The following is a 24421-nucleotide window of genomic DNA, read 5'->3' as shown; positions in this document are numbered from 1 at the left end:
GTACAAAGATGGCGGCCGGACGCAAGACGCGTCACACAAAATTACGTTCGCACATAGATATCGTAAATCAGTAGCAAGGAAGAGCTCTTCTGGCTTTGTAGCATAGGAAACAATCGTAAGGTCTCTATGATCCGAGTGTGCTAGGCAGCTTGCAGCCGTTGTGCCCTTAAGTTGCCTAATTTTATATTCATTATACCCATTCCTTTGGAGGCGGACTAATACTAGTGTTGTGGGTCCGTAGCAGCTTGCTCATGAGCATTTTAACTGATGCCATGGAGCCATTTCCGATATTATAAAGCCTAAACACCCACGAGCACATGTGGTAATGGTCCCGGACAGACACACAATGCGTCTACTGTTACAGTTCGTTATTGCTAAGGTTCGTAATTCCGAAACTGAATTATTAGATACGTAGTAATTCCGAAGGATCAAAGGCGTGAAGCTTCTTTCCATTTTCGTAACCAACCGTCCCTGCTGGAAAGAAACCAGTGTCCCACAGTGTGTTCACAATGTGTTCACAAAGTCAACTATGTTAAAAAGCTCGAATCTAACAGTGTGAACATGATTGCATATTGTGGAGTGTTTTTTTTTTTCACAGAGAGTTTACATTATAAAGTTCTGTTTCACACTGTGAATTGATGAATCAATTCGTATTCACAATGTTAAAACGCTGGAATTTAACAGAATTACTAGTGAAGAGATTTCACACCATGCTCACAATGTGTTCCCACTGTGTGTCACATTGTGTTTCACACTGTGGAACACTGCGTTCTTTCCGACAGAACCATCTTGGAATTAACGAACCTTCTGAATAACGAATTTTCAGAGTAACGCCACAAATGTTCGAATCAACAACCAATATCATGTTGGGATTGACGAAGATTTAAGGTGTGTTTCGGAATAACGCACCACAGGAATAACGAACCTTATTTCATTTTCGGGTTAACGAAACTTCGGAACAGCGAATATACACAGAAACACAAATAGATAATAAATATAAGAAAGAGCAGGAGGCCATTACTGATGTTGAGATATCCACGCTTCAGATCTCCGGACATTTCACTTTTGATGACTGATTTCAGAGATGTCCCAGTCGCCTGATTGGGTCAGACAGAAACAAAGAGTATTATTATCCATTTTTTCATTTTTGTTTTACCCTACGTCAGCGTTTATTTTCATGCGTGAATGAAGAACTGAAATTATTAATTTCAAATTCCTAAGCCTCAACAGACCGGAACATGTTGTCATATTCAATGTAATTCGACTACATCAGATTATATAGATATCCATAAGTTATAAAATTAGCCTCACATGAATGATTAGTAATAACAAACTGGAAATCAAGTGGACATACAATGTAGTATCTTATGTCTTACTATTATTAACTTCAACTTCAACTGATTGTTCTGTCTCCCATTGTGATAGATGAGATATGGAGAAGTGTACGTAAAATTGCTGCACTGTGCTGAACACCTTTTTTCAATGAATATCGTTACAATAGATATTATTCGAATTAATGATAATAATAATACAGGGTACTTATAATGCGCCAATTCCACATAACTAACGTGCTCAAGGCGCAGTAGAAAAAGTGAGTTATGCAGTACAAAAATCATGACACAAACATGCACATGAAAATGAATGACACAATAATGTTGATGAAAAAATCACAATACACAATTCTACTGGAAAACGATTATGAACAAATGAGTCTTGAGGGTAACTTTAAAGGAGTCAACATTCGAAATGTAACGGATAGCTTGAGGCAACTGATTCCACAGGTAAGGTCCAGCATGTGCAAATGACCGATCCCCCCCCCATGATTTCTTCGTTTGTTTTTGTTTGTTTTTTTTAAATCAAAATATACTACCAATAACCAACAACTCAAGACGATGGTCAAGAAGACAATGATTGGGATGCATGTATATGGGAAGTAAGAACGGAAATCTATCAAAATTCAGCACAGGAAATATGAAAAAAGACTGGAGCGCCTCCCTATCAAAGTATTCCCTTTACGAAGGAATGTTTTAGTAGAATTCCAATGGAATGATTTGATACGGTGCCCATTCCCTCATCGATAAAAGTAAAGAGTATTAATGAGGAACACTTTTTATGTATACTAAGTAACATGTTTCATTGAATTGTATTGGTTTGGGTATGCCCCTGACACATTTAGGAGTCATTCTTTTTTTACATACAGTTAGAGTATGTTAATGTGTAGCATTTATAATGAAGTAGCTGGGTTTAAGGTTTCGATTACATATGATGATAATATTATTTGAAGTATATCAAGAGAAACAGGTTTAAACGAGTAACGAAATGCCAAAACGCCCCACTAGGTAGGCGAAGTATAATACGTCCCTGATATGACACCCATGAGTCATACATCTCAAGATAGAACCCACGAGTCATACAGCCCATAAAACATACAGTCCATGAGTTCGACACTAAGCAAACAAGGCCCAAGAGACCGACACGTTAGGCTCCGTGTTGTAAAGACGAACTCGTTGGCTCTATTTATTTAGTGTCGAACTCATGGACCTTATATTCTCCAGTGACGACTTCTTGGACAGTGTGACTACGTAGGGCTGTATGACTCATGGAACTTTTTCAGTGTCGAACTCGTGGGCTGTATGACTCGTGGGTGTCGGTGTCGTGAGATGACCCCCTAATCGTAGTAACGAATTCCAACACTTGCCTCTTCGTACGCACGAAACACCAGCCGAAGATGTCCGAAGCTTCTGCCGACCAAAATGCGCTGAAACTCCGACTCGTCAGTCCCCCACTGGGCTGCTCCCGCCTTTAAATGGGGAAATCAGTCAAGAATCCAGCTGGGTTAGTCAGGATCGAGGAATGCATTATTCCTGACTTTGCGATTTATTCAGAACACCGACGGTAAAATGAAAACTCCTCAAGCGGATCACAGTATAGACCTTACGTCTTTTGGATTCGGAAATTGCAGTTTGAGTCGTATACCCCGTTTATACTAAGCAGAAAGGGAGTTCTGAAGCCTCCTATAGCAGCCTCGAGCAGCCTTTCAGCTCAGTATAAACAGACAAAGGGAGATCAGATCAGAGCAGATCAGATCAGATCAGATCAAATCAGATCAGATCAGGTCAGGTTCTGAAACCACCTATGACAGGGGGTGGTTTCAGAGCCTGCTGTAGCAAATTGAATTTGAATTTCATCTCTTTCTAGCTCACCTCGTAGAGTGCTTTTGCATCCTCCATAGCTTTACTCCCGTCGGGATGAGCGTGCTCGTCTCGAGCGCCCTTAACGATAAGAAAGAAAATGAGGAGCCGCCCATGAATATAAATCGATATGCAGTTATAATAATCAAATTTGATAGTAGTAGTAGAAGTAGTAGTGGTAATAATAATAATAATAATAATAATAATAATAATGATAATAGTAATAATAATAAAAATGATAATGATGATAATAATAGGATACTGTACAAACATCCCATATTTTCAGGCTTTTTGTTTTGTCAATTCGTAGGTTTAATCGCAAGATTAATATTTCAAATTGATAAGAATGGATTTAAATCTTGAGTGATTCAACTCTTCATGTTTAGCATATTTCATACGTGGGATGAACCTGTAATTAGCAAGGAAAATGCTCCATAATGTAATCATAAATCTACATTATTCATTATTGCTATTAAAAACTATAGTAATTTATCAAGGAAAAAAGATAATTACAATATGCAGCAAAAACTACATTGTTTTGAATGAACCATTATATTGTAGATCTTGGTTTGAGCATTACTTTGTAGGGAATAACAGCTCCTTCTGAGGTTTTTTTTTCTTCATTAGCGATATCAAAGTGTGTGTGTGTGTGTGTGTATGTGTGCACGCGCTCTTCGGAGGAGTGTCTGTTAAACTCTTCTCACCACTGAAAGACCGACGAGAAGTCTCTCAAGATCGCCGCTGGTGTCGCTCTTCAAATCATTTTCGAGGTCGCCGTATCCCCCTTTCAGGAAGAAAAAGTAATTCAACCAATGAATTAAACCAAGAAACAAACAAACATAGAGCTGAAAGGTTTTTCAATCGGAGAAATTATGAAATCTAACGATAGTGACAACAAATTCTGATGTCAAATTGATATTATTGTCATTATTGTTATCATTATTATTGTTGTTATTATTATCATCACCATTAAAATTATTCTCAAGTGTGATTGTCGAGTATGATTTAAAAAATCCGAAGGCTGTCTTGTTATTTCGGTATATGTAAATCATATTATCATAATACCAAAATTGATTATCAATAATAAAAAAAAAAAAAAAATCTTGTCGTCTTAATCTACTCACCATCTTGATAGGCCTTTTTGATTTCAGCAATTTCCTGTTATAAGATACCAAAGAATAATAATGCATAAAATGGATACTTCAATTCAAATATTTCACATAATGCTGCTTCATATCACAGTCCTCTCAGGTACGCAATAAATTTATAAGAAATGTATAATATCTTAAAGACACACACACACACCCAAAATACATGGATAACATGGAAACGAAGACTGCATTTAATTATTTATATAAGGGTAAGGATATTATATAAGGAGAATTTTCATGAGCTACACACGTGCTAAATGCAAGAAGACATTTTTTTTTTTTTTTCCGACAAAGTTTAACTATGCTATATTGCGCATGTCTCCTACTGCTGTGGGTATGAAAAAAATCTGACATTTTCGGGTGCGCAGGCCGTGTCAATTCAGTTCAATTCAATTCAATTCAGTTTAATTCAATTCAATTCAGTTCAATTCAACTGAAGTTATTTAATTTTCTTCTTTTTTTTTCGACAAAACAGAATAAATAAGAACAAACAAAATTATCTTGAGTACACATTGTTAGACTGTATCTACTAAAAGTTTAACTATGCTACATTGCGCATGTCTCCTACTGCTGTGGGTATGAAAAAAATCTGACATTTTCAGGTGCCGTGTCAATTCAATTCAATTCAATTCAATTTAATTACAATTCAGTTCAATTCAACTGAAGTTATTTAATTTTCTTTTTTTTTTCGAAAGAACAGAATAAATAAGAACAAACAAAATTATCTTGAGTACACATTTACTAATTGAAAGAATGTATGCATAAAGTTTCATATAAGAACCTGTTACATTGTCCATGCTCTGAGAGAGAATAACAAAAATTAAATCAGGCGTCCATCATGTCCACTAAAAACAGTGTTTGTATACTGCGGTCAACTCATGCAATCTAGGCAAAAAACTTGGATTTTTTATTTTTTTTTTTAAACAAGAAATTACAAGTGAGCAGTAGAAAGTAATTCAAAACAGGACGGCCATTACAAGGTAGACAGAACAGATAAAAAAAAAAAAACAACTCAAACAATAAGAATGCATACATTAAAAAAAAACAGCATAGCAACATGAACTGAATGTAAAATGTCTACAATCTTCTACTGAACAATCGGAGCAAGAATGGTTAGCTTATGCACTTCATAATCCGAGGATGATGAAAAACTTTCAGACACACATCAGAATTCAAGAATTACGTGAGAACGACCTCGCATGGGTATAAAGATCATACTTACAGCGTTGTTTCGGGCACACAAGATTTCAAGTAAAGCAGCTTCATCAGTTCCAGCCCCCTGTTGGCACCAACATACAAACGAATGAACAACACCAGGAAGCGTTCCGTTTTCTACTGCAGCAACAAGCTACCGCACACTTAACTAGAGTTCTTTTAAATTGATTTAAAAATGCTTGCAAATAAATAAGGTCAGAGATTGTCATGAATATGTGAAACCGGCCAACAGAAGAAAAGATATCTACACAAAACATAAAATAGATTTCAGAATACCAATTTACTATAAGACTAGCAACTTTGTCAATGATGTGTGAAATTTATAGTGGGAGCCGGGTCCCTTTCCTTTTCCTGCAGACAAAATGACGCAATCATAAATGAGGATCTTTAGTACAAACTGAGCTAAGCGCCATTCTTAAACATTTCAAAATAAGTTCATCATCAAATAGAGCGAAAACACCTCTCCAGTAACATCTGACTTGTATCATAACAAGACATGATTAAGAATATCCCGTATTTTCTTATTATTTTCTTTTTTAGCATGCTTTTATGTCAAATATCTCAATTTAACAAGAATGGAGTTAGCTCGTTTTGCAATAAAGCTCTTCATATGTTGTTTATCTTTATCATTATGATCAGCATCATCACTATAATAATTATATTCATTATTACTTTTAATTGCTATCTTATAGGACTGCCTTACCCTCATAGCCTTCTTAAGGCATCGAGCGTCGTACTTTGCAGGCTCGTCTAGCAGACCGACGATCACGTCTTCGAAGTCGCCACTGAGCTCGCTCTTTAGGTTACGGACGAGATCCTAGACCAAGCATCGGAATCAAGGGAATGCGTATCAATACAATTCTATACTGTAATTGATCTGTAGAGCATTAAGTTTGTTAGTATTCTTTTTAATTTCTTATTTGTATCATATGGTATAGTTTGCAACGTTGCCCCAAACAAATGGACATTTTTTTTTTTCCGCCTGTGGCTGACTGGGTTGATGGTAATCCCCGACCACCCCCCCCCCCGAACAAACAGACAAACCAAGCACACACACACACATACACACACATACATACCCTCACGCAAACACAAACCAACGTACTAGAGTCTTGCCTAACCGCCATATCAAAACGTCTGATGGTTGCATTATATTTGGCTATTCAATATTTATCATTGACTGATATGAATATGGGCAACCATTTACAAAACATCACATCTTATTTCTTTCGTCAGACAGCTGTCAGACCTAGGGTAGTTTTATTTCGTGTAGTTATTTTAGTCTGTTGATAAAGTATGTTGTTCCAATCCATTTCACCGCAGTTGTATTGGTCAATCAAAATAATTTCCTCGCACGTACTACTCTTCTTCGCGGAAGAGCAGCATTAAAACATTTAAAAATGTGGAAAATATTGACGAGCCTTTGTATGCGGTGTGCCATAAGGGACCAGACAGGAGGGAATTGGAAAAGGGAAAGAGTGACTATATTTCGGTAATTTGAAACACGCGGTATACAATTATTGGCAAACTGTTTCAAGAAAAGAAACTTGTAGATTGACAACAACTTGGAGACAAATTATTCAAAGATTACTTTTTATTTTTCTTAATCATGTACAATTAATAAATGCATAAACAATCTTAAGTCATTAATACAAACTTATTCCCGGGGTATAGATGACATTACTGGAAGGAAGGCAGATAACTGAAGAGAAGTAACAAACGAAAGATAATGAAAATGAAAAGTCTTATAGCAAACGGCTTACCCGTCCATACGTGGCCTTGTAGTGAGCTTTAAGGATCTGACGCTGAGCGTTGCTACGGTTACATAGGATCTCAATTATCTGCTTCTCGTTAGTTCCTTCAAGGAAAGAAATTCAAAGAATTTACCAATCCGTTTCAAGGAACTTTGATTTTATATTCTATTGATATGTAGAACTATCTTAGACGTAGTAGTAGAAGCATGAAATATCATAGAAACAAACAACTACGCAACTTTCCATTTTCCGATAACGAATCTTCGGAATAAAGAATCCATGAGGAGACAAAAAAAATCAAAAACAAAAACCCGGCAGTAATGTAGATAAACAAACCCCATTTCCTTTCGGATTAACAAACATCTATAGGAATAGAGAGTTTGCGTGTTTCGGAATAGCGGACCTTCAGAATAACGAACATCACCAATTGTAACACACAGAGATGCCTAACTTTTACATTGAATTGATTTACAAAATCCATTTCGCATTCACATCCCAGTTCACTGGAAATACATTGTAAACAGGACTAAGGTCTACTCATCTTTGGTAGCAGGCTTTGCAGAACACGTTCGATTCAGAATTAAGCACAGGGAATATCTATTTAGTTTGATTCTATATTCCGTGTAGGGTAAGAAGACATTCGTATATGATCAGCGAGGACATATTTTTTGCAACGATGGAAATCATGATTACGCTATGAATAGAACATTTATATAAATATTAATTCAAATTGGCGGATATGAAATAATATGAAGAAAGGTAACTATGAGACAGTAAGTATAAGGGTGATATTGTATGTGAGTATGTGTGTGCGTATATGTGCGTGTGTTTGTGTGTTTGCGTGTGGGTATGTTTAATGAATACACATTTATACTCCCGCGCGCACATACACACACACATATATACCGGGTGCACGTCACGAGACCGACACCCAAGAGTCATACAGCCTACGAGTCATGCAGTCCACGAGTCATACAACCCATGAATTCGACACTAAGCAAATAAAGGCCCTCGAGACCGACACATTAAACTTCGTGTGGTATTTGTCGAACTCGTGGGCTGTTTTTACCTAGTGTCGGCCTCATATCCTTTATTTGTCTAGTGATGTCGAACTTGTGCCGAAGGGCTGTGGGGCTCGTGGGCTGTATGACTCTTGTGGGATGACCTCATTATACCCACCTAGTCCTGACATAGCCTTCCTCAGTGCCTGCGTATCCAAGTCCTTGTCGAAACCTGGAAATTCGAAGACTGTCGGCTGTGGTGTGTATATTAAGGACAAGTTCAATTTGATATATATGTGAAATGAGTTAATGGAGCAATATTAGTAGGACACATCAGTGAAAGTTTGAGGAGAGTCGGACAGTTCGTTCAAAAGTTATGACTTTCGAAAGTTTCAATGCCGCCATCTATTGGCTGGTTGTGAAGATGACTAAATTTATTTCGTCATGTATTGTGTGGAACGATTTAAACAAAATATTTAAAGAGAGCTCCACAGAATAATAATATTTGCATTTAATTTAAACATTCCCTCGATTCGTTACTGACGTATGTTAAAGGGAGTCCATTCCCCTGTTTCCTGAATAGAGGCCAGTCAAGTGTTCTTTTATGCCAGAAATTTTAAGATGTGTTGAATCTATTATCGTTTTTCGTATGTGACATTACTCACTATGTACTAGTATCATTATTTTCTTTTTTTTTTGTCCAGCGATGACTGCACCACAAACTTGTAAAAATTCATTACTTTTGAATGGTATGTCAAATTTTCTCAAACTTTCAGTGATAATATTATGTTCTACATGTTATGTGGCTGCATTTACTCAATTCACACATAATTATGTTTGGATGAATTCGTCATTTAAAGTAGAATATTAAGAAGACGGAATGAAGACGTTACAATCTGGATATCAATGAAAGCAGCATAATAGGGCTGTGCGGGTAATTGGGGGTCCAGTAACCTGAAATAATAACGATATGTGTTACCAGCAGATATGCTACACTTCCAGCACTCAATTGCTGTGCTGATAGTTTCCTGGCAGTTCTGATATTCCACTGTTCTTATAGATTTAATTTCCTCGCCTTCTCTCTCTCTTTCCCGTTTGCCTGTCATGTATTCTATCTTTCCCCCTCCCCACTCAACTCTTTTAAGAAAATCCAACTCCATATTCAAGTTTAGCAAACTTTTGAAAGTTGGAAGAATGACCGGTTTTAAGACTGTCTTTAGAAATAAAGAACTTTAGGAGATTTGGTTTTTATGGATGAAAGAACAATGTGCAAGTTGAATGCATGTGTTTGTTAAGGCTTGCGTGAGCAAAAGTTGTGAAAACCAAATTCCTATTTTTTATTTCTATATCAAAAACTACGTGGATGGCTGACACAAAGAAATTACACAAGAATCATTAGATTCCCTTTTCAGATGTTTATTATAAAAGATAATAAATATTGTCAGCTATTGCACAAATGAAACGTGACATGATAATTGGTAAAGTGACAATCTGACATGTTGACGTAGAGTATAACAGATCTGACAACCCCCACAACAGTGATACTGTAATTAGCAGAGCAGAGGTGTGTTAACATGCTAAGCAAGAGTGGCACTGTTTATATAGCGGAAGGCCGCCGCTAGTATAGACTAGATCTACATGACAAACTCACGTGTGTATAAGTACAGTGTATGTGATAAAGTTCCGAATATGAATATGAGTTCCTGGCGAAGTCTTTGTCTGAACGCGATTTTGTCGGGCGCACGGAAGTTGTGGCTATCGCGATATGACGTGACTGGAAAGGAAACTCATGAAGTAGAAGATGATGTAGAGTAGAGATGAAAAGGGGGTCTCGACAGGCGGTGAGGAAGTCGATAATGATGACGATGACCGCTGGAGACGCTTAAAGATGCGACGCTCCGTATATGGTGGGACTGAAAAGTCAAGACGGAGGTAGGAGAATGATGTTGATCTCAACCAGCGACTGTGGAGTCGTCGTGCCGGGAGATGTGATGTCTCGACGTTCGTAAAACAAAAGTGCTGAACGGAGAAGAGAAAGGAAGGATGTCCCTGACGATAAACAGCAAAACCAAAACTGCAGTGAATGAAGTGTGAGAGCTTGATGTGCTCGACGAAGGTAATTGATGCGGGAGCGCAGAGACTGTGTCTTGACTCAAGCAGGATCGAGGTGCGAGTAATTTGAAATAGCGTGTCGAATGTGTTCGCGAGAACTGATGTTACAACCATGCGCGTGTTGAGATGCGACGTCAGGTCGCCATTGGTTTAAAGTGAAATATGCAAATAGGTACTAGGGAACTTTACGCGTAAACAATAACTGTGATTGGATTTATCACTATCAAAAATGAATATTAAAATACGCCTATCTACGCAATCTAGACCTGACCGTGAACTGGTCTAAACCGGAATGAGAGGTCAGCAATTAACTAGGTCGGCAAACTGACATGGAATTTTCAACTCTCACTATCCGAGGCTGGGGGAAATTTCAGTGAAAATTAACGATACATGTGGATACAAATATATATTATATATGTCTGTAAACAATGACAAAAAAATGAGTACTTAATAATTGAATTGAGATTCAAAAAATATATAAGAGACCACGTTTTACACTCTCTGAGAACTTCAATATACACTCATCTAATTAAAATCTAACGTAGATCACTTTACACTGAAAGAGTGATCTAATAATAACCCCTAGAAATAAAACAAATTGAATGTTAATCTTTTACAATGGAAAATATTATTAAATAGATCTATATACGAACGGGTGGTCAGGAGAGATCAGACTCTGATGAGAAATTAATGTCCTTGGAATAACTACGTTGCAGGTAGGAGACAGTGCACGGTGATAAACGGTAGCGATCCGGCAACGATGCAACAGGTAGCGATGCAACAGTAGAAATAGCGATAGCGATGTAACAGTTCCTAGTGATGAGGGAGCCCTCAGAAAGTGTCAGGGAACGATGAGATGAGATGTTACAGAAGAGATGAGATGAGATGCGATGAGATGTTGCAGAAGAGATGAGATGAGATTAGATGAGATGAAATGTTGCAGAAGAGATGAGATGAGATGTTGCAGAAGAGATGAGATGAGATGCGATGAGATATTGCCAACTATATACTAACGGTACAATGAATGCATTCTCAAAAATATCTCCCGATAACATAATATTACATGCAGACTAAATTCTCTTCGTGTATAAAAATATCAAAAGAAAGAATTGTATCCTCATTTAGCATCAAGTTAATTCACAGTTTTTAATGATTCTTTAGATATGATGAGTTTTTTGAAAGGGATAAGGGTTATATCATAATTCAATTTATACAGAAAATGTAAATCAGTGGAAGATCTTAGAGGCGAAGGCTTTGTTTGCCTTCATTTGCTTTTTTCGTCACCAAATGATCAACACGGAGTGCAGTTAAAGGAGTAGTATAGTATTGGTGGAGACGAGGATGCGCTCTTACCTTTTTGTGAGATACTAAGAAATCACTAATATGTGTTACAGATTAGCATATCATTCAGTGAAAAATGCAAAGTTTGTTTGATGAAACATTCGATTTTGAAGTGGCTGAGATATCCAAAAAACAAAGTAAAAGCAAAGAAATCCTAATACAAAGTGGGTTCCACCTTTTATTAGGATCGCCTTGTTTTGGATATCTCAGCCATTTCACAACCAATTTAATCAAATAAACATTGAATTTCTCTTAAGAGTTACATGCACATGCTCTTTCATATTCCATTAGAGGTTTCTCATCATCACATCAAAAAAACAAAACAAAAACAAAAACAAAAGTTAGAAACCTTAAACCATGTCTCAACCAAAAACTTACCATTCCTTTAGTATTTCTTTTTTTTTTTTGTCAACATTACCCTCGGATACTGTCGGATCCTACGAAAAAATACTGTCTTGACCACAAGCACATCTTCTGACACGTACGCATACACACATTCACACACAAGTCCTTCCTGCCATCTCTCCCATACACACTACAAAAGAACCCTATACAAGGGTATATTGGGTATTCAAACTCCCCAAGTCCCCCCCCCCCCACTCCTCATCGAATTCTTGAGGAATACCCATTGTGGAGAATCATGATAGCATGGCACAAATTATCGCCAAACAACCACGGATAATCGCTATTTTCTGCATTTCGAGGCTAATCTGTAAAGGTCGTACTGTTTACGCACTTTCTTTTCACGCTTATCTAAAGCAGAGAAACAAACAAACAAACAAACAAAGCACACCGTTTGCCCGCCATGTTAATACCCAGCCTCTCAGAATATCTACCGGCACGTAGTTACCTTACAGTATAGTAATATCACTGTCCTTTGACTATTCCACTTCTAATTCCTGGAGGTCGACCTCTTTTCGAATCTCACACGAGGATATTTTATCTTAATAAAGTTAACGGGATGGCATAGTATTGGCTTAGATGATGATGCAGCTTTACACTTTTCCCCCAAGATGCTTAGAAAGCACTTTATTATCAAATATTATTATTGGTATCATTAAATATTACCATTGGTATCATTATTTCTAAGAGGAATTCGAAGTTTATTTGATGAAACTTGGTTTTGAATTGACTAGGATATCCAATAACAAAGTAAAACAAAGCAATCCTAATTAAAGGTGGGTCCCACGATTTATTTAATCGAGGATCACTTTGTTTTAGATATCTCAGCGATTTCTTAACCATTTCTCATCAAACAAATGCCGAATGCCTCTTAGAATTACTTGCCTCTTGTAGAATTACATGCACTTTTAGTTTGTAAGAGGTTTCTCATCTCACAGTCACACACACATACACACACACACACACACACACACAAACACACACACACACACACACACACACACACACACACACACACACACACACACACACATAAGCTGGAGAGCTAAAGCCCCTTCTTAATCCGTAACATCATACTGCCCGAGAAATGGAGGGGATGGGTATGTCTGGGGAGTGGTCTTCCTGGCGTTGTTGGGAAAAAGAGTTTCTTAGGAAATAATACATTAAGTTTACAAGCGCATTTTATACTTCATCATCATCTGATAAGTAGCACATTGAATTTGGAACACTAGACCAAACGAGAGAGACTGGCAACGTTGAGGATGAATACGAATCCAGCCAACCTGTAAACCTTTTCGGTATGGCCTCAGTTTTTTAACAATCTTAAGGGAGACGGCTAGCTTTTGTTGCAACTCCATTGAATGGCATGTGTACGATTCCCAGGTACTTAACGTCCTATTACAATGCCTAGTAAGCCTCCTACGATGCATTTTGAAGATATTTAACTGTTCTGCCAGTGAGTAAAGGTCAGCCAAGTGAAAGATCCTTTAATGATATTTTCCACACAAAACACACACACACACACGAACAAACAGTCCCATAAACACAGAAAGAAAATCCCGTCAGCGCTGAAATTACTTTCTACTTATCTTAAAGGGATGTTATAGAGTTTTGGTTGAGACCTGGCTTCAGACTTCTAACTTTTTGTGATATAATAAGAAACGGTTTATGAAGTATGACAGAGCAAAAAATTCCAAGAGGAATTCAATGTTTATTTGACAAAAATCGTTTTGAAATGACTGAGAGACACACAAAAAAAGCGATCCCAAAAAAGGTGGAAACCACTTTTTATTGGGATTGTTTTCTGGCTATCTCAGCCATATTAAAATCGATTTTTGTCAAATAAGATTTTAATTAATCTTAGAATGGTATGCTCTGAAACATTACATAAGTGGTTTCCTAGTATTTCCCCAAAAGTAAAAGGTCAATCTTCATTTCAACCAATACTATACTATCCTTTTGAACATATTTCCTATCAGCTGCCTATTGTTTGTTATTGCGCTTTCCTTTTAACACCCATGCCACCTGAGAAAAAAAAAACCGTTCACCGGGGAACTGGGATAACCGATTCTTGCAAGAAATTAAGAAAAAACAAACAAACACACAAACACACAAACAGACGTGAGCATATTGAACATGAAATTTGACCCAGAGAACAGTCTTTAACCCTATAAAGCCCAAGCTATTTTGACCCCTTCCAGGCCCAAGGGGGGGGGGGGGCACATTGTGCCCCCCTACATAACTTCTTTATTATATGATTTATGACCGTCATATTTGGCACATGGATAGAGCAACTCATACTCTACATGACCCAACATTTGAAATTTCTCAAGGTCATCCACTGAGGGCGCTATTTACCAAAATATAAAGAAATACATAGGAAATATGCTAAAATCATGTTTTTTCTTCGTATTTCTTTATCCCCAGCATATGCATGTATGTTTTTATTATTTCATATCAGTCATTTTGTTATGGTTGAAATTTCTCAAGGTCAGCATATGGGGGCGCTATTCATTACAATATAGAGAAATATATGAAATCTATGATGTATTGCTTGGAATGGATACATATCTTGGTGTCACATTTCACATTACTAAAATATTGAAATTTTGAGTTTGCAGATTGATAATATGATAAACAAATGATATCACAGGTAAAGCTTGTGTGAAGATAACACAAAATAAAAGGGTAGTCTTTGGAAAATGCTGTATTTTCAATTATTTCTATTATGTATATATATAGTTTGATGCCTATGTCATATAAAAATAAAGGAAATAATAAGAAAACCATTTCAGAGTAATTCACAACCATAATTACTTCACTATTTGGTCCTTCAGCAAATTACAGCCAAGAAAACTCCCATTTCATCAATTATTATATTGTTAACTGAAATTGGAACAGAAAATCATGCAAAATCTGACGAACATGGTTGTCAGTTTATGGTTGCCATGGCAACCAGTAATATTGGACATAGCTAAATTATACATCAAAATGTGCGCAATAAGATTTTAGGAAAAGTCACCAAATTTGGTTGAAATCGGGTAAAGGGTGTAGGAGTGGCAAACGAAAATATGGTAGGGGGGCACAATGTGCCCCCCTTGGGCTTTATAGGGTTAAAGGTAAACTAAAGTAATATGGGTATAGGTAAGGAGAAACTACAACAGTCTCTAACGTTACAGTTAGGATAAAAAAACAAAACAAAACAGTAACTCTATGTTATCATGCAAAACATGTATAACTCTACTCTGCATAAAGGCGCGCCTTCATCTTGAGCGGCGTGCTGGGATCCGTTTCAGACTATTCATGTCCAATGGTAATTATTAGGCCTATATCTGGACCTCGGTTTGTTTATAATTCGCTTTTCTCTTAACCCTGAACGGAAAGGCGATAGAATAATATGGTAATTCGAGCATAGTAATTGTACTTACCTTGCCCATGTTGATGGTATGTAGTGCGGAGAACGCAATCCAAAACCAAAGATCCTCCGAAGATCGAGAGAGAGGGGGTCAGTGTGTGTGTGTAACCCTATGTAGAGTCGATCTACAGCGATTGATTCATGAAACCTGACGCGCTGAAGAATTTGAACCCCATGAAGCGTGTAATCACGTGATTTATTATTTTTTTTTAAAGAAAGATACTCACAAGGAGGCTATTGATTGGGCAACTTCGTATGACGTTCTTTCACCATTGTGTAACTGATTATTCGTGCATATCAAGACCGTAATGTAGGATTTATTGTTATCATTATTATTATTATTATTATTATTATTATTATTATTATTATTATTATTATTATTATTATTATTATTATTATTATTATTATTATCATTATTATTATTATTATTATTATTATTATTATTATTATTATCATTATTATTATTATTAGTATTATTATTATTATTATCATTATCATCATTATTATTATTATTATTATTATTATTATTATTATTATTACTGTTATTATTTGCGGGGGTGGGAGGGATTGTTTGCTTACAGGCTTATGCTCGTGAATAGTTCCCTGTGCAGATTTACCATCGTGCCGTCCAATGCAATTTACTCCCACTTAACTTATGAACGATTATATTCACAATATTCACAAATCTATTTTGAAAACAATGACAATTTTACATCGACAGATATTTTTCGTGTTCTCAAAATTTCCTTAAATTTCTACACAATGTTTGATGCTGCCATTTGAATATGTTTCAGGTTCATATATGTCAGGTTCATAATTCCGGTCATTCAATTTCACTATCGAAACAATCAATAATTGTTCATGTGCGTTAATCAACTTTAAAACAGTAGCATATAATACATTTCAGCAATGAGCATTCAAATTCATTTCAAGCCGCGAAGGAATCTCGTTATTCATTCAAATTCGTAAAAATACAACCATGTTCCTGAAAAAAAATGTATCCAATTTTAAAGAGGTATTGGATTCGGTTAGCTTGGGGTTTAAAGGTATCTTTTACTAAGTTTTGAATAGGTCGGGTTTATTCATGATAAAGAAATATATCTTGTCTTATAGGTCTACCTGTTTATTCTCAGATGTAACGTCATTCGGGTAAAATGTGTGGATGGATTGTATGTATGTGTGCTTGTTTTTATGAGCAACATTCGCTCCTTCCCCACCCCCAGCCCCTCTTGCCCATTTTCTGCAAAAATCCTTTCCACTATAAAATTGATTCCAGGAAGTATAGGAAATCGATTAGCTGAAAAAAGAAATCGAATGCCCAAACAAGCTGAACTTTACTATCGCGTGAATTTGAATACACATCAAGGAATGCAATGCTCTCATTTGAAAATTGAACACGTTGTCCATAAATTTGATTTGATGGAGAGGAAATGAAATTGCCCATTGAAATTGATCGATCGGACTCTGCATTTTGAATGCCCGAATATTTTCGTCTGCTTGTGATGTGTGAATTTGAATGCACATTCATGCATTGAAACGACGAAAGTATATGAAATTGACCGGGAAAACCTGTATTACACAATGCAAACTTGTTTGGGAGCACTGTATTAAGAAACGAACTGTGCGACTCCTTCATGCGGGGTCAGTTCAATCCCCGTTGTAGCAACCATACCACAGCCCCACCCCCCTCTCCTCCATATCCCAATTCTGTAGCTTTGGTTACAAATTTTGTTCATAATCATGCGTGTTTTTTTTTTTCTTATATGTCAAACATACATGTACAGCTAAAATGATATCAAGATACTACCCTCTCGATAATTTGATATCCATGTACTGTACATGTACATGTATCCCATGTATTCAATTTCTGTAAGATATTCATAATATGCTTCTGTTAGAAATTGAAAAAAAAAAAATGAAATGAGTGAGTGAATGAATGAAAGCACCAAAGTGTTGGCAATGTGTCAAGTTGATAAACGTATAAACAATGAAAAATTTGAAAAATAGAGTTTTTTCTCCTTTTTTTTTTCAAATTCTATGCACAGTAAGCAAAATGTTCAGTGCCGGGGATGTGGGAAAAAGTCAATGCGGAAGACTTATGTTTTTCTTTTTATTTCCTTTTTTATTGAATTCAACGATACCTTTATTTCCAGTACATGCTATGTCTTTTCTTTTGCAGATGTACTTTACATTATTACATAAAATCATATCTATATAATATTTTTGCATAACTTAGTAAATACGAATAAAGATACTAAATTAACACTTTTTAGTTTCCGTAAAAATAGAAAAAAAAAACCGCACAAAGCGGAAAGTAGTCGCTCGTCTTTAAGCATGCGCAGTATACGCAGAGAATCTGTACACTGTGGTTTCTTGAATATGCATTAGTCTAATTATCTAAAGGTGTTATATCCGCATCCACGGTTACCTTTACACCATCATGTACTGATCTGTTTAACAATCGAGGTCTTCGTATAAATGAGTATATAATGGGCAAGTCCACACCAAATTCCAAAATAAATTTGTAAAAGTCAAATTCATTATGCAACCGAGACGCCTGAACATTCGATTACATAACGCGTATAGTATACGATGCTATTGATGGCTCACGAGGATAGATAGATATCGATAGAGATACAGTGAGGCAAGCGACGCGTGGACATATATAACAGGCGGGCAAGCATCATCAGTCAGCTGTTGCTAGGAGATGAATAAAGGGGCGAGGAAGACAGACAGACGGAGATATAGATAGATGGAAGAATTGACTGGATAGACAGATAGGAAGAGAGCTGATCCATATATTGGAAGAAAAATAGACAGAAATGATGACACTTATAGATGCATGATAAAGGGATAGATGGACAGATAGATAGACGGCTAGACAGTCAAACATACATAGATATAGAGATAGATAGATAGGTAGATAGATAGACAGATAGACAGATAGATAGATAGATAGATAGATAGACAGATAGAGAGATAGATAGATAGACAGATAGATAGATAGATAGATAGACAGTAAGAGATAGATAGACAGACAGATAGATAGATAGATAAATAGATAGACAGATAGACAGATAGATAGATATATAGATATGAATAGATATGAATAGATAAAGGAACAAAGATAGACTGACATATAGACGGAAACCTATAGATAAACATATATAGACAGAAAGATATAAAGATAGATATAAATAGAAGATAAATAGAACATATAAAGAGAGGGAGATTGGGAGACGTGGATCGATAAAGAAAGGGAGATGAGTTTGCGGTTTGAAGGGGGAACTAACAGACTCTATTTATAGACTAATGGGGGAAATGTTGCGTTTTAAACACGAAATCGTCTGCATGTAATCATCATAATATTCTCTTCTGCTGAACCTCTTAAATATAAAACTACGCACATGTGAAGTATTAAATCGCTGACACCACTTACTATCATCGTAATAATGTCTAAAACCATCAAATTTTAAGTATAGTAGTCTCAAATCCATCACCTCTAAATTTACCGATAACCCATTACCTCAAAGTCTTCTCTGGTTTTTATTTTTCAGCCTACGAAAATGTGACGACGAAGATTTGTCATAAAAATAACAATAACATGCGCCTCCCTAGCTGCCTCCTATGAAATTCATGGAAATTCTTGGACTATATTGAGTTCCATGAATTACCATCACACACTCATACTACGAAAATACCAATTCAAATACAAAAGATATTTCTGTTCGGATACCATTCAAATTGTTGAACATGCTACTAAGATTGCGATTTTTTTTTCCGAAATAAAAAAAAAGTCTAGTATTTCAAAATGTACTCTCAAAAAACATTCAACATACGTTGATACAAGTATTCACCTGAAACTGCTGAGTGAGATCACGAGCTGTCTGTAAGTTGAAATACAGATAAGTCACTGTCTGAATTGTTTACTTAAATATTTTTCGCAGCTATTTCTTATTTAGAGATTTTGTAGTATAATAGAATGCAATTAGACTCGTCTTTACTTCAGTTTGAAGATTTCAAACTACGACTATTCTGCTAAGTAGCTCAATCCTCTTGTCAAAGAGCAAACTATGTAAACCATATCTAATATCTGGGTATTGACTTGTCACAAAGCGAAAGCCAAATATGCTGAAAAAGACTGGTACAAAGAACTAAAGTGTTGATTCAGACGCTCTTACTGATAACATGACACGCTGAAAGACATAAGAATGTGACACTAGTGAACTACAGAGGGTGCTATAGCTGCCGGTTTTGCCATTTTGTTGACAGGGCGGCTGGACGAGTTTTCTACGCTTGACAGGTACAGCAGCCTGTGCCCAGCAGGCAGTGTCAAGGACGATTTTATGACAAGATGGCCTCCAGCGCCCTTCGGAAGTCTCCAGACACCTCGCTCTTCACAGCGTCAGCCAGACTCTTGCCGTGGTGAGCCCGGTAGCTGTGGGCAATGTCACCGAGATCCAACTGGTACCCGACGTGACAAGAACCAAAACGAAACGAAAACATTTAATGGCAATCATGAGTTACAACGTTTGCTAGTCATCAGGTATGGTAACTCTCCTACACATCGACCACCCTTTTTGAAACCGACCACTAGTTTTTGGCGCACAGAACGCTGTACGCACAGCACGCGCGCGCAGAGCACACTCATAAAAATGTATTGGCTTTGACTGTTGATGAGGATGTGTGGGGAAAACGAAAATTCACTGTTCATTAATGGTTTAAATCAAGGACAAATAATTGAATGAACAATTTAACTGAATCGTAATGTAATGTCAATGCATTTTCTAAAAAGCTTCGTACAACACGGTGTTCAATACAACTCGGTTTGTGTGCATTGTCAATACAAACATAGCGGTTGATCTAAAAAAGGAGCGGTACCGCGGGGAGCTGAAAAGAAGACACTGAAGTTCGACGGCGATATTTTTGCACTGAAACTTCGCATTGAAAAGGGAACAACAGCATTTGATAGTGCTGGATTTTCTCAATCACGTAGGTCAAGTTTTCTACGTGAATTTCAGTGTTAAATATTCTTATCAGGCAAATAAAAATTAGGCGGTCGATGAGTAGTAGGACCAACCCTACAGTATAAATCCCAAAGTCTGAGCTCGTTTGCTCGTTTTGTGAATGCAACTCTTGTTTGTTAAAAGTTACATTGTATTTATTTGTGCTTTTACTGAGATGGTAACAATTTGTGTCGCTAACCGAACTCCAAAGAGCTCAGCACACTCACTATACACAAAACAAAGCAAAAAGCAGACAACCACACGTCTTTAGTCTGGCTAAATTTAACTTCATGAGAGCCAGTCAGATCGAAATCGAGTCAAATCGAGTAAGAATAACGAGTTGAGATGGATGGACCAAGTCTTTGTCAAAGTCTAGAATGAGACCAATCGGGTCGTATCGAAAGAAATGTCTGTAAGCTTATCCATACTGATTTGAGGTTCTTGATTGGAAATACGTGCTGGTCGTCATTCTAGCATTGGTTTTTGTGGTCCGGTGTGTAAGTACCCTATACTGCTGCACAGCGAACGTGGCAAATCATTTTTAACAGACGAATGTGCTTCCTGTAACATTGTGTGTCACCATGTCCTGTGGTATGTTTACATTATATGACTACTCTGGTGCATAAGTCTGAACATAACTGTGTGTGTGCTTACCTGTTTGTATTATGGTGTGTTTGTTGTTTGTTGTTGTTGTTTTTTATCAGCGATTTTTGTTACATGTCTTCTGAGGGAGATTTTTGCTTGTCTAGGTTTTACCTTTAGCTCTACGTATCCCTTTCTTTCTCGGAAAATTATTGCTGTGGTTCGCCTGTGGATGGCGTTTTCAATAAGATGTTTATTGCTTGTTAGTGCGTCATTTTCCTTGTCCGATTGTTATCTGTTTACGTGTGTCATGTACGTTTTTTTTTTTTTCCTTTGGTTTGTTGCTTAGTTCCCATTTGTCTGATATTTATGTGATCTACCACTTGGTCTACTTCCACGTAGGCAAATAGCCATTTTATAGTCTAACCATTTTAGTCTCAACATGGTCTAATCCTATTTTGTCTACAACCAGTTCGTTTAATGACCATTTTAGTCCAATTGCCACTGAGCCTCATTACCAGTTGGTCTACTTCCAGATGGGCTATACCCACTTCGGCTAATACCTACAGATTATTAGACCAAATAGCAAAAAGTCCGAAGAGACAAAACTGTAATTAGACCATTTGGTCATTAGACGAGAAGATAAGTAGCCAAACTGAGCATTAGACAAAGTGAGGAGTAGACCAAACTGGCATTAGACGAAATTGATAGTAGACCAAATGGCCTGAATTCACGAAGGTGGTACAATCTTTGTCCATGGTTTAAACTATGGATAAAGACGGTAGTTTTGTATGGGCGCCAAGTGTCGCATGGCCTATTTCGTAACGAAATCAGTCATTTCGTCGACGAAATGTTAACACTTGGCGCCCCATACAAAACTACGCTGGCTCTTTGTCCATGGTTTAACCATGGACAAAAATTGTACCACCTTCGTGAATTCGGGCCAATGAGTTTAGCCATGGTGGTGTTAGACGAATTGTGAAGTAGACCATCTGATAGTAGACCAAGTGGCAATAAACCGTTGTTATTTGCGGGTTACTGCCCTCACCTCAGAGCGCATAACGAAGACCCGGATGAGGCAAGCTTCGTCCGTCCCCGCCCCTTTCATGGCCTTATGGAGTTTGTCAACGTAGTATTCCACGGGACCGTTGATGAATCGCACTAGAGGGACGAGACATGGAGTGTGATGGAAGAGAGCACACTTGACGAATTCACGTGTCATCAAAGAAGATATTACCGGTAGCCTATCAATAGTAGCTACCAGCATTCTAGTAGTAATATGTAGCCAAAGGGTGTGGAAAATGATAATGATACATATGTGAAACGCAATGCCCCGACATGAATTTTACGGGCAGAATCCTTTCCTGTCCTAACTTATGCAGCCATGAATATGAAACAACAAATCTCAGCGGTCATTAAAAGTCAACTGATGATCAGTAAAATGATTTGTGATGGGGAAACTGAATCTAGAAGTAAATCAAATTTAGTACAAATAGAATATATGCAAACAAACATTTGGCATATGAAATGGAGAAAAAAAAAACGCTGGACAGACGGACAGACAGACAATAGACAAACAGTCAGTGAGGAATTCAGACGGACAGATCATCCCACCGCCCGATCAACCGACCGACCGACCGACCGACCGATAGGCAGGCAGGAAGGCAGGCAACAAGACATACACACATACATAGAAAGAGAGCCACATACAGACAGACTAAACAGACAGACAGACAGACGGCGAGAGACCCATACAGACAAAGAGAAACGGACGGACAGACAGACATACAGAAGAATGAAGACGAGGCTAAAGATCACCCTAGGGTGACAGGACACATGTGTATCTTACCGATGTTGAGGTATCCCGTCTTTACGTTTCCGGACATCTCACTCTTAATGGCGTCCACGATCGAGGTCGATGTCAGCTAAAGGGTTACATGAGAATAATGACGTCATAACTTCCGTTTACCAATGACGAAAAATTGAATTCAAAGTCACATGGCTTATGTGTACTTCCTTTACGTGTATCATGAATGTATGTGTGAATGCTTGTTATGCACATTTGTGATTCATCGCTACAGAATAGGTTAACAAAGTTTGTCGTTTCGATTTTGTGTTCGTTTCATCTTCTATTTTGTTTTTTCAGATGATAATTAATCTTTAGTCAAGTCACTTTGTTTTTCACCTTGATGTTTCATGTTTTTGATGCAGAGCAAACAGGGGAGTGTAATCATCAAGCTCGCGAAACTGACAAGAGTCCACGGCTGCCATACTTATTGGAAAAACACAACTAAAAAAAGTAAACACACGAAAAACTCTAATTACCATCATCTACTGTCTGACAAAGATCGATTCTTATGTACACGAACTTATCAGTGCATGAGGAATGATTGTTATCGTGCATGTATTGAACCTAAGACATTATCAATGAAAATAATAAATCCAACCGCTGTTCCTGTATTGTGTCATGCCGTTGTTTCCGAAACTTACCGAGCCGTAAGCCGCGAAAACCTGCCGAAGATGTTCGACACTCCGTCCGACGATAATCCGCTGGAATTCGGATTCGTCCGTGCCAAACCGGGCAGCTCCCGCCTGATAGAGGGAGACAAACACACAGCGAGGGGAATAATAAGTATGTCCATCAGGTTAGCCAGCTTTTCTCATCGAAACTCTGAATAATTAGCTTACATGCTAGAGGCAGAGTTACAAGGAATCTAGCTATAAACAAGCTATAGCATTCTCTTCACTTGTGTCTATCATCAAAATAGACCTACGTGACCCGAAATATATGAGAGGTATGACATTGCTTCTCAATCCTTGGTTGACAACCGAGGTATAACAACAGGCGAAGGGGAAAAAAAGATCCATAATTTCGTATTTCACCAGGTTGAGGTATCAGAACATTGAAAAAGGTGGATCGCTACTTTGAATCCTAATCAGATTTTATTCTTATCAATTCACTGTGTTAGAAATAGTCATTCGTGGTACACAAGTGAGAAATTACAAGCAGATAGAGAAATCACGTGACCATAAAGTGACGTCACTATAAAAAGCATACTACATAATGCCATCATCGAAACTTTTACTCCCGATCCTGAGTTGATGAATTTTACTCGTTTCTTTCTTAATGTTTTCGACTGCTTGCATTTTAACTAAGCTTTCTTGTCGAACTCAACACTACTGCCGGCTGGCACTGCATGAATTTGCGTGGATTTCAGTGAATCCACTCTAACGTTTGTTTTGATTACGTG

At 37.3% G+C, this 24421-nt stretch overlaps 1 protein-coding gene across 1 annotated transcript in view; it reads right to left on the bottom strand.

Moving 5' to 3' along the window:
* Positions 1-24421, bottom strand: part of LOC140234439 (annexin A6-like) — a 64557-nt gene that overhangs the window by 5871 nt on the left and 34265 nt on the right. Inside the window, exons 9-23 of the mRNA XM_072314485.1 lie at positions 23661-23762; positions 23020-23095; positions 22219-22331; positions 19934-20046; positions 11134-11237; positions 9964-10193; positions 8491-8566; positions 7321-7415; positions 6261-6374; positions 5565-5621; positions 4316-4349; positions 3896-3975; positions 3204-3272; positions 2699-2800; positions 1022-1097 (exon numbers count right to left, since the gene is read on the bottom strand). Of these exons, the coding sequence (XP_072170586.1) occupies positions 1022-1097; positions 2699-2800; positions 3204-3272; positions 3896-3975; positions 4316-4349; positions 5565-5621; positions 6261-6374; positions 7321-7415; positions 8491-8566; positions 9964-10193; positions 11134-11237; positions 19934-20046; positions 22219-22331; positions 23020-23095; positions 23661-23762 (1441 nt within the window). The remainder of the gene's footprint in view (positions 1-1021; positions 1098-2698; positions 2801-3203; positions 3273-3895; positions 3976-4315; positions 4350-5564; positions 5622-6260; positions 6375-7320; positions 7416-8490; positions 8567-9963; positions 10194-11133; positions 11238-19933; positions 20047-22218; positions 22332-23019; positions 23096-23660; positions 23763-24421) is intronic.

The sequence above is a fragment of the Diadema setosum genome, chromosome 10 (genome assembly GCF_964275005.1).
Source record: "Diadema setosum chromosome 10, eeDiaSeto1, whole genome shotgun sequence".
Taxonomy (NCBI): Eukaryota; Metazoa; Echinodermata; class Echinoidea; order Diadematoida; family Diadematidae; genus Diadema; species Diadema setosum.
This window is presented reverse-complemented; position numbering and strand designations above follow the sequence as displayed.